This window comes from Moschus berezovskii, chromosome 12 (assembly GCF_049115385.1).
Source record: "Moschus berezovskii isolate FMDL1 chromosome 12, NW_MosBer_1.0, whole genome shotgun sequence".
Taxonomy (NCBI): Eukaryota; Metazoa; Chordata; class Mammalia; order Artiodactyla; family Moschidae; genus Moschus; species Moschus berezovskii.
The window spans coordinates 63,477,048-63,492,414 of NC_142471.1; the positions used below are offsets into that span (position 1 = coordinate 63,477,048).

The following is a 15,367-nucleotide window of genomic DNA, read 5'->3' on the forward strand; positions in this document are numbered from 1 at the left end:
AAGGCCATCCCAGTGCTAGCACAGGCCCTAGGTTGGGGAGCCAGAGCTTCTGACTTCCGGTCTCAGCATATTGCTCACAACCTGGGCTGCCCTCTGTGAACAATTTGAACATCTCCATCATCAGCCCAGCCGACAAAGTGCCAGCACCAGCTATATCCTGGAGATGACCTTGATTTCAACTCCAGGGCCAATGTCATATGCTTTAATATAGACAAAGAAAAACCACAAACATGTTGGAAGGCCACAAGAATGCTCATTTTTGCTTTTCACTTTATTCCAAAATAAGCTCTTGTGCATCACAGCAGAAAAAAGGTGACAGAAATATTGAACCTTGATAGTTTAGTAGAAACCATTTAAAGTAAGGTAATAAGCAATGGATTGTAAGCAGAATTACATAAAATAAATGGTCTAAAATATAAGTCACACCTTACTTTATAGACGATAAGTCATGTTTCCGTTCATCCTTGCAACACTCCTAAGGGTAGAAGGAGGAAAATGACAGTCTCCATTTTGTACCTACAGAGCTAAGGTCCATGATCTGCCCCAGAGCTCACAACTGTGAGTGTCAAGGCTAAGGCCACAATCATGTTCTCAGCAAATCCAGGGTCCTTCTCAACAGGTAAGAGAAGTAGGAGCACCTGGATCACTGGGCATGTCTGCTTAAACACGGCCAGATCTGTTTGTTAATGTGTCTAGACTCAGGGGACTTAGCACAAAACTGAATTTCACAAGGAACTTTGAAGAGCACGTGTTGGCATGGTAGTGATGGGGTGTGCAGAACCTGTCCTGGGTTGTTTGAATCAGAGAAGCCTTGTTTCTGAGCATCTAGGGGCCCCATGTGAGAAAGGAATATCTCCACAGCTCTTCAAGGTGGCCTGTGCAGCTGGTGGGTAGACCTGAGATCTCTTGGACACAGGCTCTCCCATCAGGGGAACAATGGACCTGTGCTGGGGAACCAGGACTCCCAGAAGCCTCCTCCCAGGAGTGATGGTGAACATCTCACCTGATCCAGCTGCCGCTGTTCATGGGCTCCCCTCAGATGACCATCACATTAGTACCTGGATCATCCCTTTGGTCCTGTGTTTACCCACCCAGAGTCCTCTTGACCTCTCTTCCTGCTCATGAGTTTTCCCCATTGATGGTCCAAGGACTTGGACCTTTCTCTCTATTCCCACAAAATAGGTACAGCCCCTATTTCTAATAATATTTTGAAATAATCTCTGCCTTCCTTCCACCCTCTTTACCCTCAGCACACACGTGTGCTCACCACCCCCACCCCCCCACCATACACACACACACACACACACTTTGAATACCCTCTGATCACAAGAGAGAATGATGAATGACCCAGCCACAGGCTGCCCCTGTGGTCAGGGAACGTGTGGCTCCCCCTGATTTCTACCCTGAGGTGTGCAGAGATAAAGAACTGCTCCTTCTCACACGTCCCCTTTGAGTATCATTTATATCCCAACCTGCACCATGTTAGCCTTGGTCAACCTGTCCATGAAAGCCAGGTCTAATGGCTTTTTTGAGAAAATGGATGTGAAAAAAGATCAAAAGGGGAGCCACTGAGAAATCAAACTCCTTTCCCCAAATCATAAAGACAAGCAAATCCCCACTGGGGGTCAGGAGCAAGGTTCAAGGGCTCCTTTTGAATGCACAGCGACTTCACTGATTATTAAACCACAAGGTCTGAGAGTCAGAATGCACTTTATCAGATGAGTCCCTTAAAGAGTAAAATCAACCCCGAAGTTTTCCAGATCTGCAAATGAAGTTTGGAGTGGTTAAGCAGCAGCTTGGCTTCTCTCCTCACTCCAGGCATGATCGATCCCTGTGTGTTTAGCTCGCTTCCAGCTCCAGCTCCGCTCCTTGGCTCGCTGCATCACTCCAGGCTCAGTCTGGGAATGAGCCACCACAGGCCCCTCCTTCTCTCCACCTCGACAGCAGGGCGGTAAGTGTCACGCATGGATCCCTCACTTCCTGATACGGTCTTCACATATATGTGGGCTTCTTCTCCTCCCATCATATTCTTCTCCTGGGTAGGTAACCTCCTTGGATTCTTGAGAAAACAAACAGGTTTTTTTAAAAAAACTACTTCAAAGACTTCTGCTTCTGGCCAAGTTGGAGTAACAGCAACCAGATTTACCCTCCCACCTCAAACAACCAACCATCAGACAAAACATTTGAAACATAGGTTTCAAGACATGGAACATCATCCATGTGATCACTGGATGGGTTTTAATCAATCATCTTCCTATTTGTTTGCTATTTGTTCTATCTGTTGTTGTTGGTACTTAAATTTTTTCCTGTCTTTTTTTCTATATGAATTTTAGAAGCACCCTATTGAGTTCCGTGAAAAATACCTGTTGAAATTTATATTGTAATTACATTTATTATGCAGATCAATTTGAAGTTGTTTGATATCTATATACTATTGAGCTCTTTGATCCAGGAGCATTGTATACAAACTCCCATTATTTAGGTTTTATTTAAATATCTTTTACTGAGATTTTATTATTGTCCATGAAAGGATTATATGGTTTTGTTAGATTGATTCCTCATCATTCTGTATATTTTTATTACCACTATAAAATCGTATTTTAAAAAATTACTTTTTAAAATTAATTGTTACTGATTTTTAGAAACAAAAATTACTCTAATATTGACTTTTACCTCCAGTAAACTTGTTAAAATATCTTGCTAATTCTAGCAATATATCTGTAGATAATTTGGCTTTTTATGTGGATAATCATATTATCTGCAAATAATGAGGCTTTTCTGTCTTCTTTTGCAGTTTTATGTTCTCTGCTTCTTTTTTCTTTTCATCTTCGTTGAGGTATAATTGACAAATAAAGGATATTTAAAGAGTACAGTGTGATTATTTGACATAGGTATCCATTATGATGGCACTCCACTCCAGTACACTTGCCTGGAAAATCCCATGGACGGAGGAGCCTGGTAGGCTGCGAAGAGTCAGACACGACAGTGACTTCACTTTCACTTTTCACTTTCATGCGTTGGAGAAGGAAATGGCAACCCACTCCAGTGTTCTTGCCTGGAGAATCCCAGGGACGGGGGAGCCTGGTGGGCTGCCGTCTATGGGGTCTCACAGAGTTGGACATGACTGAAACGACTTAGCAGCAGCAGCAGCATCCATTATGAAAGAATTCCCCTTCATTGAGTTAATTTCTACTTTTTTTTCCTCAACATGCTGCACTGGCTAGGACCTAACTATCTCAGTAGAAATGGTAACACTGAGCACCCTTGTTTCATTTCTGATCTGAAAGAGAATCATTAACATTTCACCTTTAGGTATGATATTTGCTGTGATTTTTTAAAAAAGATGTCTTGTTTCAAGTTAAAAAAATTCCTTCAAAATCTTTAGTTTGCTCCGAATTCATATCACAAATGGCTGTTTCATGTTTTGAACTCTCATCTCCTCTGGAAATGATCACACGGTTTTCTCTTTTGTCAGCGGAACAAATAATAGTAAATCAGTTTTCTAATATGAATTCAACCTTAAATTCCTGTCCAGTCAATAAAGGTATAATGAGAACCTCCTTTGTGCTCACACTGTGCTCCTGTACACAACAGGTCTGAAGCCCCTTAGCTTGTGTGTCGTGTGAGTGATGTACAGTGATGTAAACGAGAGGTCTTACCTCAGCTATCCTGGGACTGTCATAGATTTCTGTAATTTCACAAGGCCTCTCACTTTCCTAAGTCGGTTAGGAATAAAATAAAAAAGAAGAAGAAATGAAAGGTTACAACATTTGCCCATGACCATGATTAAAATCAGTGGTTCTTAAACCTAGCCACACATTAGGATCAGCAGAGTGCTTTAAAAACAAAACAAGATAAACAAAAGGATAATAACTGGCCCCCTAAAAATCCACAAACAAGAGATGCCACTGTGAGTTACTTAAGAAATAATCTAGGTTGACATTGTGGAGAAGAGGGTGGGAGTAGAAATGAAGCAAGATTGGCCGCTGTGGCTAACTAGATTCTCTATACTGTCCCCTCTACTTTAGTATCTGTTTAAAATGATCCATGATAAAATGCTGAAGGCTTTTTGGTACCAATGCCACAGCTCTATCATCCAGAGATTCTGATTTAATTGGAGCTATTTTGGAGTTGAACTAACCAAGAAACAGAAAATGTTCTATCACTTGGCCAGGCTCACATATAAATTGTAAAGTGGCAGACCTAGGGATGGGACCTAGGTTTTTTATTCCCTGTTAACACTTACCAGTGTGAGAACAATCAGAAATGCTCATAAATAAGGATGGAATTAGAACACAGCGACCACACTATACCGCTGTATCACAACCATGGCCTCTGGTTGGATATGGGTCAGGGTGGCCCTTGAATTCTGAGCCTGGTCTCCAGAGAACTCTGGTATTTGTAAGGTGTGGGGTCGGAAGATTCCCTTGTGACTGATGTGTGTTAGAATGTAGGAAAAGTACGAAGATAAATAGAGTCACATCTCCTGGACATATCCTTGTGATGGACATCTCAGCAACTGTCTCCCATCTTTCATAAGTTCACCTCCATCTTCTTTGAGAAGCTTGTGTCCTTGTTTCTCAAGGTTAGAAAACACACTCGCTGCACAGACATGTTTGCCATGGCAACAAACATCCCTCTCTGCTCCTACTCGTGCCACCCCCAATAGTGTCCTCAAGTGACCTGAGGATTGGATGATATATCAGCTCTGCCTGGAGGGTAAGGTCTTGAGTCTGAGACAGAAAATGAGGCACAGAAACACCCATCCTTTTGTTCTCAGAAAACAGACACAGTCCTGACACCCCCAGCCCAAAGCCAGTTCATTGAATACTGACTCCCGCCAACAAGTCGCGACCCAGAGAAGCTGCCAGTCACCTCAGCGGACGCGCTGCTGCTGCTTCTTCGGTGAAGCAGAGTAAACAGTAAGGCTACCAGCAGGGCCGTGGCCACCAGGGACGGGATGCCTGCTGCTAACCCGAGAGAAGGCCCACAGTCCTGCACAGAGAAAACAGTCAGGTTCTCCCGGAAAAAAAGGGAAGAGTTCAAAAGATTAAAATTAAAACAGAACTCTGCGTGGATCCTCAGTGTCCTACACAAAATCAAAGGGGTAATGAAATACAGCGAAAAACTGTTTCCAATGTACGTGACAAATGGCTCACTTTCATCGTACTTAATGCACGTTGTTTAAATTGATTGGAAAAGGACAATAATTCAGTAGAAAATTGGACAAACATATGAACAATATAGGAAAAGCTGAAAAACAGTTCAAAGCAACAATTAGCATTCTTATCTGTTAGTTTAGCAAAAAGTAAAATATATACCAAAAAGTTTTACTGTATACCGCACCATTTTGATATGAATTTTTAAAATTTATGTACAATAAATGCTTGAGCCGATTAATTTCCAAATTCACATTTGCTTTGATCCGAGTGGAAGTAGCCATGCTCCTAGCCCCATAAGTTTTCATATTTGTAATTACTTGCAGAGAGTATTGAGAATCCCTGTAAATGTGCAACTATCATATAACATTGGAGTCTTCGTCACTTTTGAGGGGGTGATTTTGTTAAAGAATGACAAGACATGTAAAAGTATATAAATTATAAATATGTGGCTTGATGACTTCATGTGATGAACCCATCCAGGTAACCTGCCCCTGGATGAGGAAACAGTACATTCCCAACCCCTGAGAAGCCCCCTTGGGCTCCTATCCAGCCACTGCATGTGTATCCTGAAATCTATCACTGCAGTTTAGCTTTGTCTATTTTTCAGAGTTATCTTGATGAAAGTAGAAAGTATGTACTCTCTCGTGTCTAGCTTCTTTTGTTCCAGACTTTGTGGAATCATCTGTGATTGTTTATGCTCTCCTTCCTTTTTGAACTGAGTTGGTTGTAAGAAAAACAGTTGAGCAGATTCTGTGCTTGGTGACAGTTCACAGAGCAAACATCATCTAATCTTCAAAATGAATGCACAAGATGGGCACAGCATTTTCCCATTTCTAAGTGACTGAACCAAGGCTCCGTAATTTAAGTGGTGTACTTACAGTTCCTTTTCCATCAGTCACAACTGGAGAGGAAGTCTGCGTAGGAAAAGAACACACATCTTAAGATAACAAAATCTATAGAATGCACATCATATAAGATAGTCTGCCCAAGGTTAAGCTGTAAATGCCTACAGTATACCCCTTTGCTAAACTTTCTATTAAAAACAACAGATGACAACAACTGTGGAATAGAATCTTCCTCAATCCTTCCCTTGTAAGAAGGAATAAGATTGGTTACAAGGCATGAGAAATCAGAAATTCAGGTGAGAGCTTCGTTATTCACCCTGTGGATTTGCCATAATACATTTTACAACTCAAAAAGGCTTTATCCTGTCCCAAGTCCCCACACCCTTCCCAGCACACTTTGGGCCTACTTGTCCCCATTGCTAGAAAAGGAAAAAATATAAATACCGGTGGAGCCAGGCTCCTTAAGAAGACCTTGGAGGAAGGACGTGTGAGTCGCTCTGTTGTGTCTGACTCTTTGTGACCCCATGGACTGTAGCTCACTAGGCTCCTCTGTCCAGGCAAGAATACTGGAGTGGGTTGCCACTTCCTCCTCTAGAGTATCTTCCCAACCCAGGAGTTAAACCCAGGTCTCCTGCATCGCAGGCAGATTCTTTACCATCTGAGCCACAGAGGAAGACTGCTTGTTTCTAAGAAGGCTTTACTTGTTCCCTTACCACAGTGAAGCAGACGGCTTGGTCAGGTCTCTGAAGCTGTGAATTATCCCTATTCCCGGCATAATTCCATGTTGAATGAATCCATGTTTCTCGTTCACAGCTGCACTCAAAGAGGGGCACTGAATTTTACCCATTTATGAGATATTTCAGATGAGAATCTTTTCTGAATGGATAAATCTCAGGGCACAATGTTCCACGTTAGCAACTAACTCATGTAAGCTATGCTAGGTGGTGTAGTGTGGGGTTGAGAGCATGGGTCCTAGTTGCCTTCTGGAATGGGGTGTTGATTTCTCCACTCACAGTCTCATGGGCCTCATTTCTTCATCCATAAAATAGGGCTGTGAGCACCTACCTCTAGGGTTGTTTGGAGGATTAAATGTGCACCAGGAGTAGAAGCTCTGATAATTTCTTTAAACTTGGCAAAGCTCTGGCCAGACCTATAATTTATTGAATATTCTCATCAACCACGGGCTTCCCTGGTGGCTCAGACAGTGAAAAGTCTGCCTGCTGTGCAGTAGACCCAGGCTCGAACCCTGGGTTGGGAAGATCTCCTGGAGAAGGAAATGGCAAACTACTCTAGTATTCTTGCCTGGAAAATCCCATAGACAGAGAAGCCTGGCGGGCTACAGTCCATGGGGTCACAAAGAGTAAGACACGACAGAGGGACTTCACTTTCACTCATCAACTTCAGTGAGTACATTGGAATTCCTGTGGCTTCGTCTTTTTGATAGCTTTCTCTATTTTACAAAAAAAAAAAAAATGATCCAGATCTCAGAGAAGTTATGGGTCTTCTCCCAGGTTTCACAGATAAATTTAACCTGAACTTGGATGTTTGCATTCCAAGCCTAGACCTCTCTCCCAGAGAGCTCCGATCAAACAAATATTTGCTTAATTTGGTATTACACGACCAGTAAGTATTTTTTATCATAGGAAACTTTTTACCTTTCTTCATTATATAATTGTTTTAGTTCGGCAGTTTTACAAATGCAGACTTACATGATTGTTTAGAAATACTTCTAGTACTTTGGCACTTGGGGTTATGATGATAAAGAGGTTTTATTTCTGTGACCCATTTCTTCACTTGTGCATTGACACCACCTGATGGTTGATGAAGTAATTGTGTATTTGAGTGTGCCTCTTGCCCTTTCAAATCACCTGACATTTTTAACCATTTATAAACATTCCCTCAAAAATCATAGGAACTTTTGTTCCTCTTTTAATCCACAATCAGTGGCTTTGTGTGTTTTCATTAACTCCTATTCAGCTTCTGTGAAAGTGTTTATAATTTATTGTGTATATGAAGAAAGCTTACTACCAAAAATCATGTCCCTTGGAATTTTCTTACTGGAAAAATTTCCCCAATACTGAATTCTATATGCACAAATAAGTTCTTGACAGTATCAGTAAACTTGAAAATTGAGATTCCATCGTCAGTTATAACTTTATTATACATCAATGATTCTACTGATGTAACAAACTGAATAGAAAGGGTGTCTGTCATAGCTCAAATGATAATGGCTCATTTCCTATTTATTAGCCTCAGAGGTTCTCAGTATATAAGTGTGATCACCAGATTTCAGAGTCTGATTCTCAGTTTTAGAGTCCATTAGGTACTTCAACCGGAGAAGGCAATGGCAAGCCACTCCAGTACTATTGCCTAGAAAATCCCATGGATGGAGGAGCCTGGTAGGCTGCAGTCCGTGGGGTCGCTAAGGGTCGGACTCGACTGAGCGACTTCACTTTCACTTAAATGGTTTTAGTTTTACTGAAATACAATCTCACCACCACCCCGCCACTCCAGTACTCTTGCCTGGAAAATCCCATCGATGGAGGAGCATGGTGGGCTGCAGTCCGTGGGGTCGCTAAGGGTCGGACACGACTGAGCGACTTCACTTTCACTTTTCACTTTCACACATTGGAGAAGGAAATGGCAACCCACTCGAGTGTTCTTGCCTGGAGAATCCCAGGGACGGGGGAGCCTGGTGGGCTTCCGTCTATGGGGTCACACAGAGTCGAACACGACTGAAATGACTTAGCAGCAGCAGCAGCAGCTGTGTTTGCCTAAAGTGTTCTGTTTCTCAGGATGACGGGAAGAGGTAGACATTGTTTCAGATAAGATGTTCTGCCTTCAGGTTACAGAAATTCATTTGAGCTGGCTTTGGCCCCCCCCCCCCCCAGAATGAGTTAACTCTAAAGATTCAGGGGTTCCTCGTGGATCCCACAGGTGGTGGGAATCTGGCTTCTCCAGGCACTGGAGCTGGGGCCTGAGACTTTGTCATGACCAAAGATCCCTTCCTCCTGGGATCTCTCCATTACTCCTGGACAGCATGGCCTTTCACTTGTGCTCTTCTCTGCCTGTTTGCTTCCTTCTTTCTCTCTCTGGATGGATTTTTCTGCCCTCATGAACACCTGCTAACTGTACCCGTTAATGCGTATGAAACACTTATTATGTGCCAGGCTGTTCAAATACTTTCCCTCTATCAGCTCACTTATTCTTCACAACAGCCAGTGAAGCAGGACTAAAATGACCCCCGTTTTACAGTAGAGAAGAGTAAGGCACAGAGAAGTGAATTAACTTGTGTGAGGTCACACAGCCCTCAGTGGTAGATGCCAAGTGGTCTGACTTCAGGGTCCAAGCTCTCAACCGTCCTGCTGCTCTGCTTTCCATGACAAATGCAGTACCCCATGCCTAATTTTCATACTTGACAGCTCAGTATGGCCCAGCAGGGGGTGACTTGCATATGTGGTCCTGTTCCCCACTCCCTGCAGAGAGGCTCTGATGCACCTGGCATCCACCTCCCCCCACTTTCCAGAGCATCCAGCTACACCAAAAGGGAAGGATTATGTGGCAGGTTGTTGAGAAAAGTTGCCTAGGTTGCAACACATTCAATGCTAAAACCAGACAGTTCCAGACAGACTGGGGTGGCTGTTGTCTAACATAGATTCAAAGGGAGGAGGGACAGTTCTCAGAGAAATAGGTCGTTAACCAAGAAGACACTCCAAAAGGTGATGACTTGCAGCATTAGTGCCTCCCTCTAATCCCCTCACCCTCATGGCCCTAAGCAACGGCTCCTTGCTTCTCTGAGTTAGCTTCCTAGGCTGAGCCAAGCCAGGATAAGACAGAACCTGGGATCTCTACAGCCTGGCTGGCTTCCAGTAGCCAGGTAGGAAGTGCCACCAGTCACATATTGAAAGATTTGGACAGGGAAGGAGAAGGATAGGGGAATAGGCTATTGACAATATTGACAATAGGCTACTGTCAGCCTCTGCAGACAATAGGCAGAGGCTGAAGCAGAGAGCTGAGTGGGTCAGGGAGGGTCAGAAGACAGGGCCCTCACCAGGAGCGTGCAGCAGGTGCCGGGAAGTCAGGGACAGGGTCAGGGTCACCAGTGTGGGCAGCAAAGGGGCAGCAGGTCACTCGGGTCTGCATTTCCACTGCTCTCCAGAACGCTCCCTCATGTTACAGTAAACGTGAGCACCGGCTTAGGCAAACTCTTTCCCAGCAGTCTCAGTCTATTTTCTTTGATTAACTATACGACTTATTAGAAAAACTTGGCATAGCCCAAACCACAAAAACCTGGGCCAGAAAAATGCCTAGCTCCATCAGAGCAGCAATTCTGGTCAGAAAACAATCCTGGCATGTTATCTTCTAAACAACAGGAGAACAGAAAATGGAGGGTCAATTCTGGATTGAAACTGTCCGCCATCATCAATTGAAAATCTCCATGTGGACTTGCAACTGTCATAATCCTGAGCCATAAGATGTTCATTCATCTTGACCCAATGATTTCCCTTCTAGACTTCATTCTAAGGAAATCAGGTTAAGTGCCAACAAGGATTTATTTATACCTATGCTTATCACAAAAGAATTCTTAACTGTGACTGGTCATTTAGCTAAATAATGCGCCTGAAGAAATGTCACGAGACCACCCTCAGTTACTTTTATAAAGGCTGATGGAAAACATTTGCTTTATAAAATTACAGGTGAGAAGACCATGATATGAAGACAACAGAAGTCAAAATTTATGTAGGATCAAACAGGACTGGAAGGAGCGACCCCAGTGTTTTCTGCTGATGGCAATCGAAGTGTTTTTTGGTTTCTTGCTATTTTCCTTTTCAAAATGTGTATTTAAACTACTAGAGCTAATCAATGATTACAGCAAAGTTGCAGGATATAAAATCAACACACAGAAATCCCTTGCATTCCTATACACTAATAATGAGAAAATAGAGAAATTAAGGAAACTATTCCATTCACTGTTGCAATGAAAACAATTAAATACTTAGGAATATATCTACCTAAGGAAACAAAAGACTTGTACATAGAAAACTATAAAACACTAGTGAAAGTAATCAAAGAGGACATGAATAGATGGAGAAATATACCGTGTTCGTGGATTGGAAGAATAAATATTGTAAAAATGAGTATACTACCCAAAGTAATTTATACATTCAATGCAATCCCTATCAAGCTACCAACAATATTTTTCACAGAACTAGAACAAATAATCTCACAATTTGTATGGAAATACAAAAAACCTCGAATAGCCAAAGCAACCTTGAGGAAGAAGAATGGAACTGGGGGAATTAACCTGCCGGACTTCAGGCTCTATTACAAAGCCACAGTCATCAAGACAGTATGGTACTGGCATAAAGACAGAAATATAGATCAATGGAACAAAATAGAAAGCCCAGAGATAAACCCACGCTCCTATGGACACCTTATCTTTGACAAAGGAGGCAAGAATATAAAATGGAGAAAAGACAGTCTCTTTAACAAGTGGTGCTGGGAAAACTGGTCAGCCACTTGTAAAAGAATGAAACTAGAACACTTCCTAACACCATACACCAAAATAAACTCAAAATGGATTAAAGATCTAAATGTAAGACCAGAAACTATAAAACTCCTAGAGGAGAACGTAGGCAAAACACTCTCCGACATAAATCACAGCAGGATCCTCCAAGACCCACCTCCCAGAATATTGGAAATAAAAGCAAAAATAAACAAATGGGACCTAATTAAAATCAAAAGCTTCTGCACAGCAAAGGAAACTCTAAGCAAGGTGAGAAGACAACCTTCAGAATGGGAGACAATAATAGCAAATGAAGCAACTGATAAAGGATTAATCTCCAAATTATACAAGCAGCTCCTGCAGCTTAATTCCAGAAACCTAAGTGACCCAATCAAAAAATGGGCCAAAGAACTAAACAGACATTTCTCCAAAGAAGACATAAAGATGGCTAATAAACACATGAAAAAATGCTCAACATCCCTCATCATCAGAGAAATGCAAATCAAAACCACAATGAGATACCATTTCACACCAGTCAGAATGGCTGCTATCCAAAAGTCTACATGCAATAAGTGCTGGAGAGGGTGTGGAGAGAAGGGAACCCTCTTACACTGTTGGTGGGAATGCAAACTAGTACAGCCACTATGGAGAACAGTGTGGAGATTCCTCAGAAAACTGGAAATAGAACTGCCATATGATCCAGCGATCGCACTCCTGGGCATACACACCGAGGAAACCAGAATTGAAAGAGACACATGTACTCCAATGTTCATTGCAGCACTGTTTATAATAGCCAGGACATGGAAGCAACCTAGATGTCCATCTGCAGATGAATGGATAAGAAAGCTTTGGTACATATACACAATGGAGTATTTCTCAGCCATCAAAAAGAATGCATTTGAATCAGTTTTAATGAGGTGGATGAAATTGGAGCCAATTACACAGAGTGAAGTAAGCCAGAAAGAAGAACATCAATACCGTATATTAACGCATATATATGGAATTTAGAAAAATGGTAACCTGAACCCTGTATAAGAGACTGCAAAAGAGACATAGGCATTTAGAACAGTCTTTGGGACTCTGTGGGAGAGGGTGAAGGTGGAATAATTGGAGAGAATGGAATTGTAGCATGTATATTATCATAAGTGACCAGTCCAGGTTCGACGCATAAATTTTCCTCTGTTCATTTCTTTGCATTTGTGCTTTTTTAATAAAATTCTTTTTTAGATATAAAAAAAATAAAAAAAAAATGCAGATAACTGATCAAGCAATTACAACAAAAGGGATTAAGGATCATGTTGGAGAGATGGTAGTTGCCATCCAGGGTAGCTAACCTGTAAGTTGATATTTGACACCACTCAAATGCATAGAAATCAGCCAGGAAAAGCTGAAGAGGGTTGTGGAGAAGTGACTCAAAACTTTTGGAAACAGCTTATGAAAAGTCTGTAGGAGAGCAAGGACATGGTGCATATACAAAATAAAAGTGGGAGAAGAAAAGAGATGAGGGGAAAGTAGGCAAAAAACAGGTGAGGGAGGTTTGTAACCATGAATAAGTGTTCAGGTCTCAGCCTGCACGCAATGAGAACACAGTAAAGCGTCTTAAGCAAGGGAGTGACACGATCACATGTACTTTTCTCAGGCCAAGCTGAGTAGCTTCTGGGATCTTAGTTCCTCAACCAGGGATTGAACCCAGGCCACAGCAGTGAAAGCACTGAGTCCTAACCACTGGACCACCAGGGAACTCCCCAGATTTACATCTTAGAAAGTAGAAATCACTCTGGCTGCTGAATTGAAAACCCATTGTGGGGGAATGACTCGAACAGGGACCTGGGCACTACTGACATTTTGGTCTAGAGAATTCTTTGTTGGGGATGAGGGGCTGTGCTGTGCATTGTAAGATTTTTGTCACCATCCCTGACCTGTATCCACTGGATATCAGTAGCATCCTCTTAATCATAAAAAAAAAAAAAAAAATCCCCTGGGAAGCAAAATCAGCCCATTTGAAAACCACAGGAGAGGAGGGAGGCCAGGTTGGGAATCCATAAGCCAGGAAAGCGATGCAGGCAGCCTGGACTGTAGGAATGTGGAAAGGAGATGGGTGTAAGAGAAAAGCAGAAACGTCCTTTAAGCTCCCCACCCATCTGTTTACATGTCCCTGAGAAGGGTCTGCTGCAGTGACCTGCTGCTCCACTTGTGTAAGGAAGTGAATTTACTACTTGCTTCTGCCTCTTCTTCTAAGCAAAACCTACTCTTGTGTGTGCCTGTCTCATCCCTGCTAAGTTGTATACTTAAAAAAAAAAAAAAATGTGTATTTATAATTCTTATCATTGAGAACATGTCTCTCAGCACCCCCAGCTCTTCGTAGTGCTTTGAAACCTGTGTAACATCACAGTTTTACATGAGGTTTGAATGATGGTGTCCTGGAGGCCCAATGTCAACTCTGCCTTGATCTCTGCTCACCTACCTGGTAAGCGGGGGCCGCTGTACTCACCGTGTTGGCCGGCAGTGTGAAATTCAGTGAAAAACTCTGCAAGAGAGAAGGAAACCTTAAAGATTCCAGTAATGGTCAGCCAGGCCATTGTCTGACCCCTCCACCAAATGTCATAGAGCCTGGCGGACTCTAAGAGAATTTACTGACCCCACAGGCACAGTCAGCTCCAGCCTCCCCTCCCAATCTTGGCCCCCAAAGAGGCAGGGGAGCAGGTGAGTCAGGGGTCATGAGATCCCCACTCAGCATCAGGGCAGTCCTATCCTTCCTCCCCTCCCAGGTCCTCAACCAGGGCCAGTTTAAGGGACCAGCCAGTCAAACTATTTCCTGAGAGGTCCTGACCCAAAAGGGCAGCAAAAATATTAATAGAAATATTCAGCAGAGTGCTGAAAGTTGTTTTGCTTTTTTCTTTCTCTCCCTGGAACTCCTTTCAGGAAGGAAACTGTGTAGACTGATGGCACTTTCTTCTTGGGGTGGGAAGTAAGACCCCAGGGGCTCCCACTTCAACTCCCTCACAGGAGGAGAATCTGAGAAAGATAAGTTTCCCTTTTTACTGAGTCCAAGGCAGGGGTTTCAGGCTGGAGCTGAGCTGGTCGGGATGACAGAGGAAAGAGGCTAAACCCTCACGTAGAACCCAGCCTCACATCTCCCTCAAATATGGGGTCGATATTTAAAGATTATGGGCTTTATACACACTACCAAGTATAAAATGACCTTTGCAGATGGTGCTATTGGTAAAGAATCCACCTGCCAATGCAGGAGACACAAGAGACATGGGTTCGATCCCTGGATTGCGAAGATCCCCAGAAGTAGGAAATGGCAACCCACTACAGTACTTTTGCCTGAAAAATTCCATGGACCGAGGAGCCTGGCAGGCTACAGTCCATTGGGTTGCAAAGAGCTGGACATGACTCAGCGACTGAGTGCATGTATAAAATAGGTAATTAATAAGAACCTGCTATATAGCACAGAGAACTCTACTCAATGCTCTGTGGTGACCTAAACGGGAAGGAAATACAAAAAAGAGGGGATATGTATATATATATACATATACACACACACACACACGTACATATATATATATAGTTGATTCAACTTGCCAGAAACTAACAACATTGTAAAGCAACTATATTCCAATAAAAATTAAAAAAAAAAAAAAATCATGGACTCAATGGGACACCAACTTGTTAGCCTACCCAGGTATCCACTTTCCAGGATCAGGTCCTGCCCAGGGCCTCTGGTGGCTCTTTCCTCCTCCCTGTTCCCATCTTCCATCCTTCCAGTTTGGGCTCTTTCATGTCAGTTTCTGCCAGCTGTTCTTTACCCAGCGCCTTTCTTGCCTGGATGTGAAAAATGGGTGGACTCT

The 15,367-nt window shown here is 42.7% G+C and overlaps 1 protein-coding gene across 1 annotated transcript; it reads right to left on the reverse strand.

Annotated features, from left to right (window-relative positions):
- Positions 1 to 1,882: 1,882 nt before the first annotated feature.
- On the reverse strand, positions 1,883 to 15,276 carry OPALIN (oligodendrocytic myelin paranodal and inner loop protein). The gene is made up of 6 exons (XM_088841974.1): positions 15,198 to 15,276; positions 14,556 to 14,590; positions 14,005 to 14,040; positions 4,876 to 4,995; positions 3,660 to 3,716; positions 1,883 to 2,059 (listed from the first exon to the last, which is right to left on the reverse strand). Exons 1-6 carry the CDS (start codon positions 15,274 to 15,276, stop codon positions 1,883 to 1,885), a joined length of 504 nt encoding a protein of 167 aa, XP_088698100.1.
- Positions 15,277 to 15,367: the final 91 nt, after the last annotated feature.

Coding starts and splice junctions, on each gene's coding strand:
- OPALIN (XM_088841974.1), bottom strand. CDS start 15,276: ATGGAAGATGGGAACAGGGAGGAGGAAAGAGCCACCAGAGGCCCTGGG. Junction 3,717..4,875: donor GCAGCAGCGCGTCCGCTGAG/GTGACTGGCAGC, acceptor TAACCGACTTAG/GAAAGTGAGAGGCCTTGTGA. Junction 2,060..3,659: donor ACAGTCCCAGGATAGCTGAG/GTAAGACCTCTC, acceptor TGTTTTCTCAAG/AATCCAAGGAGGTTACCTAC.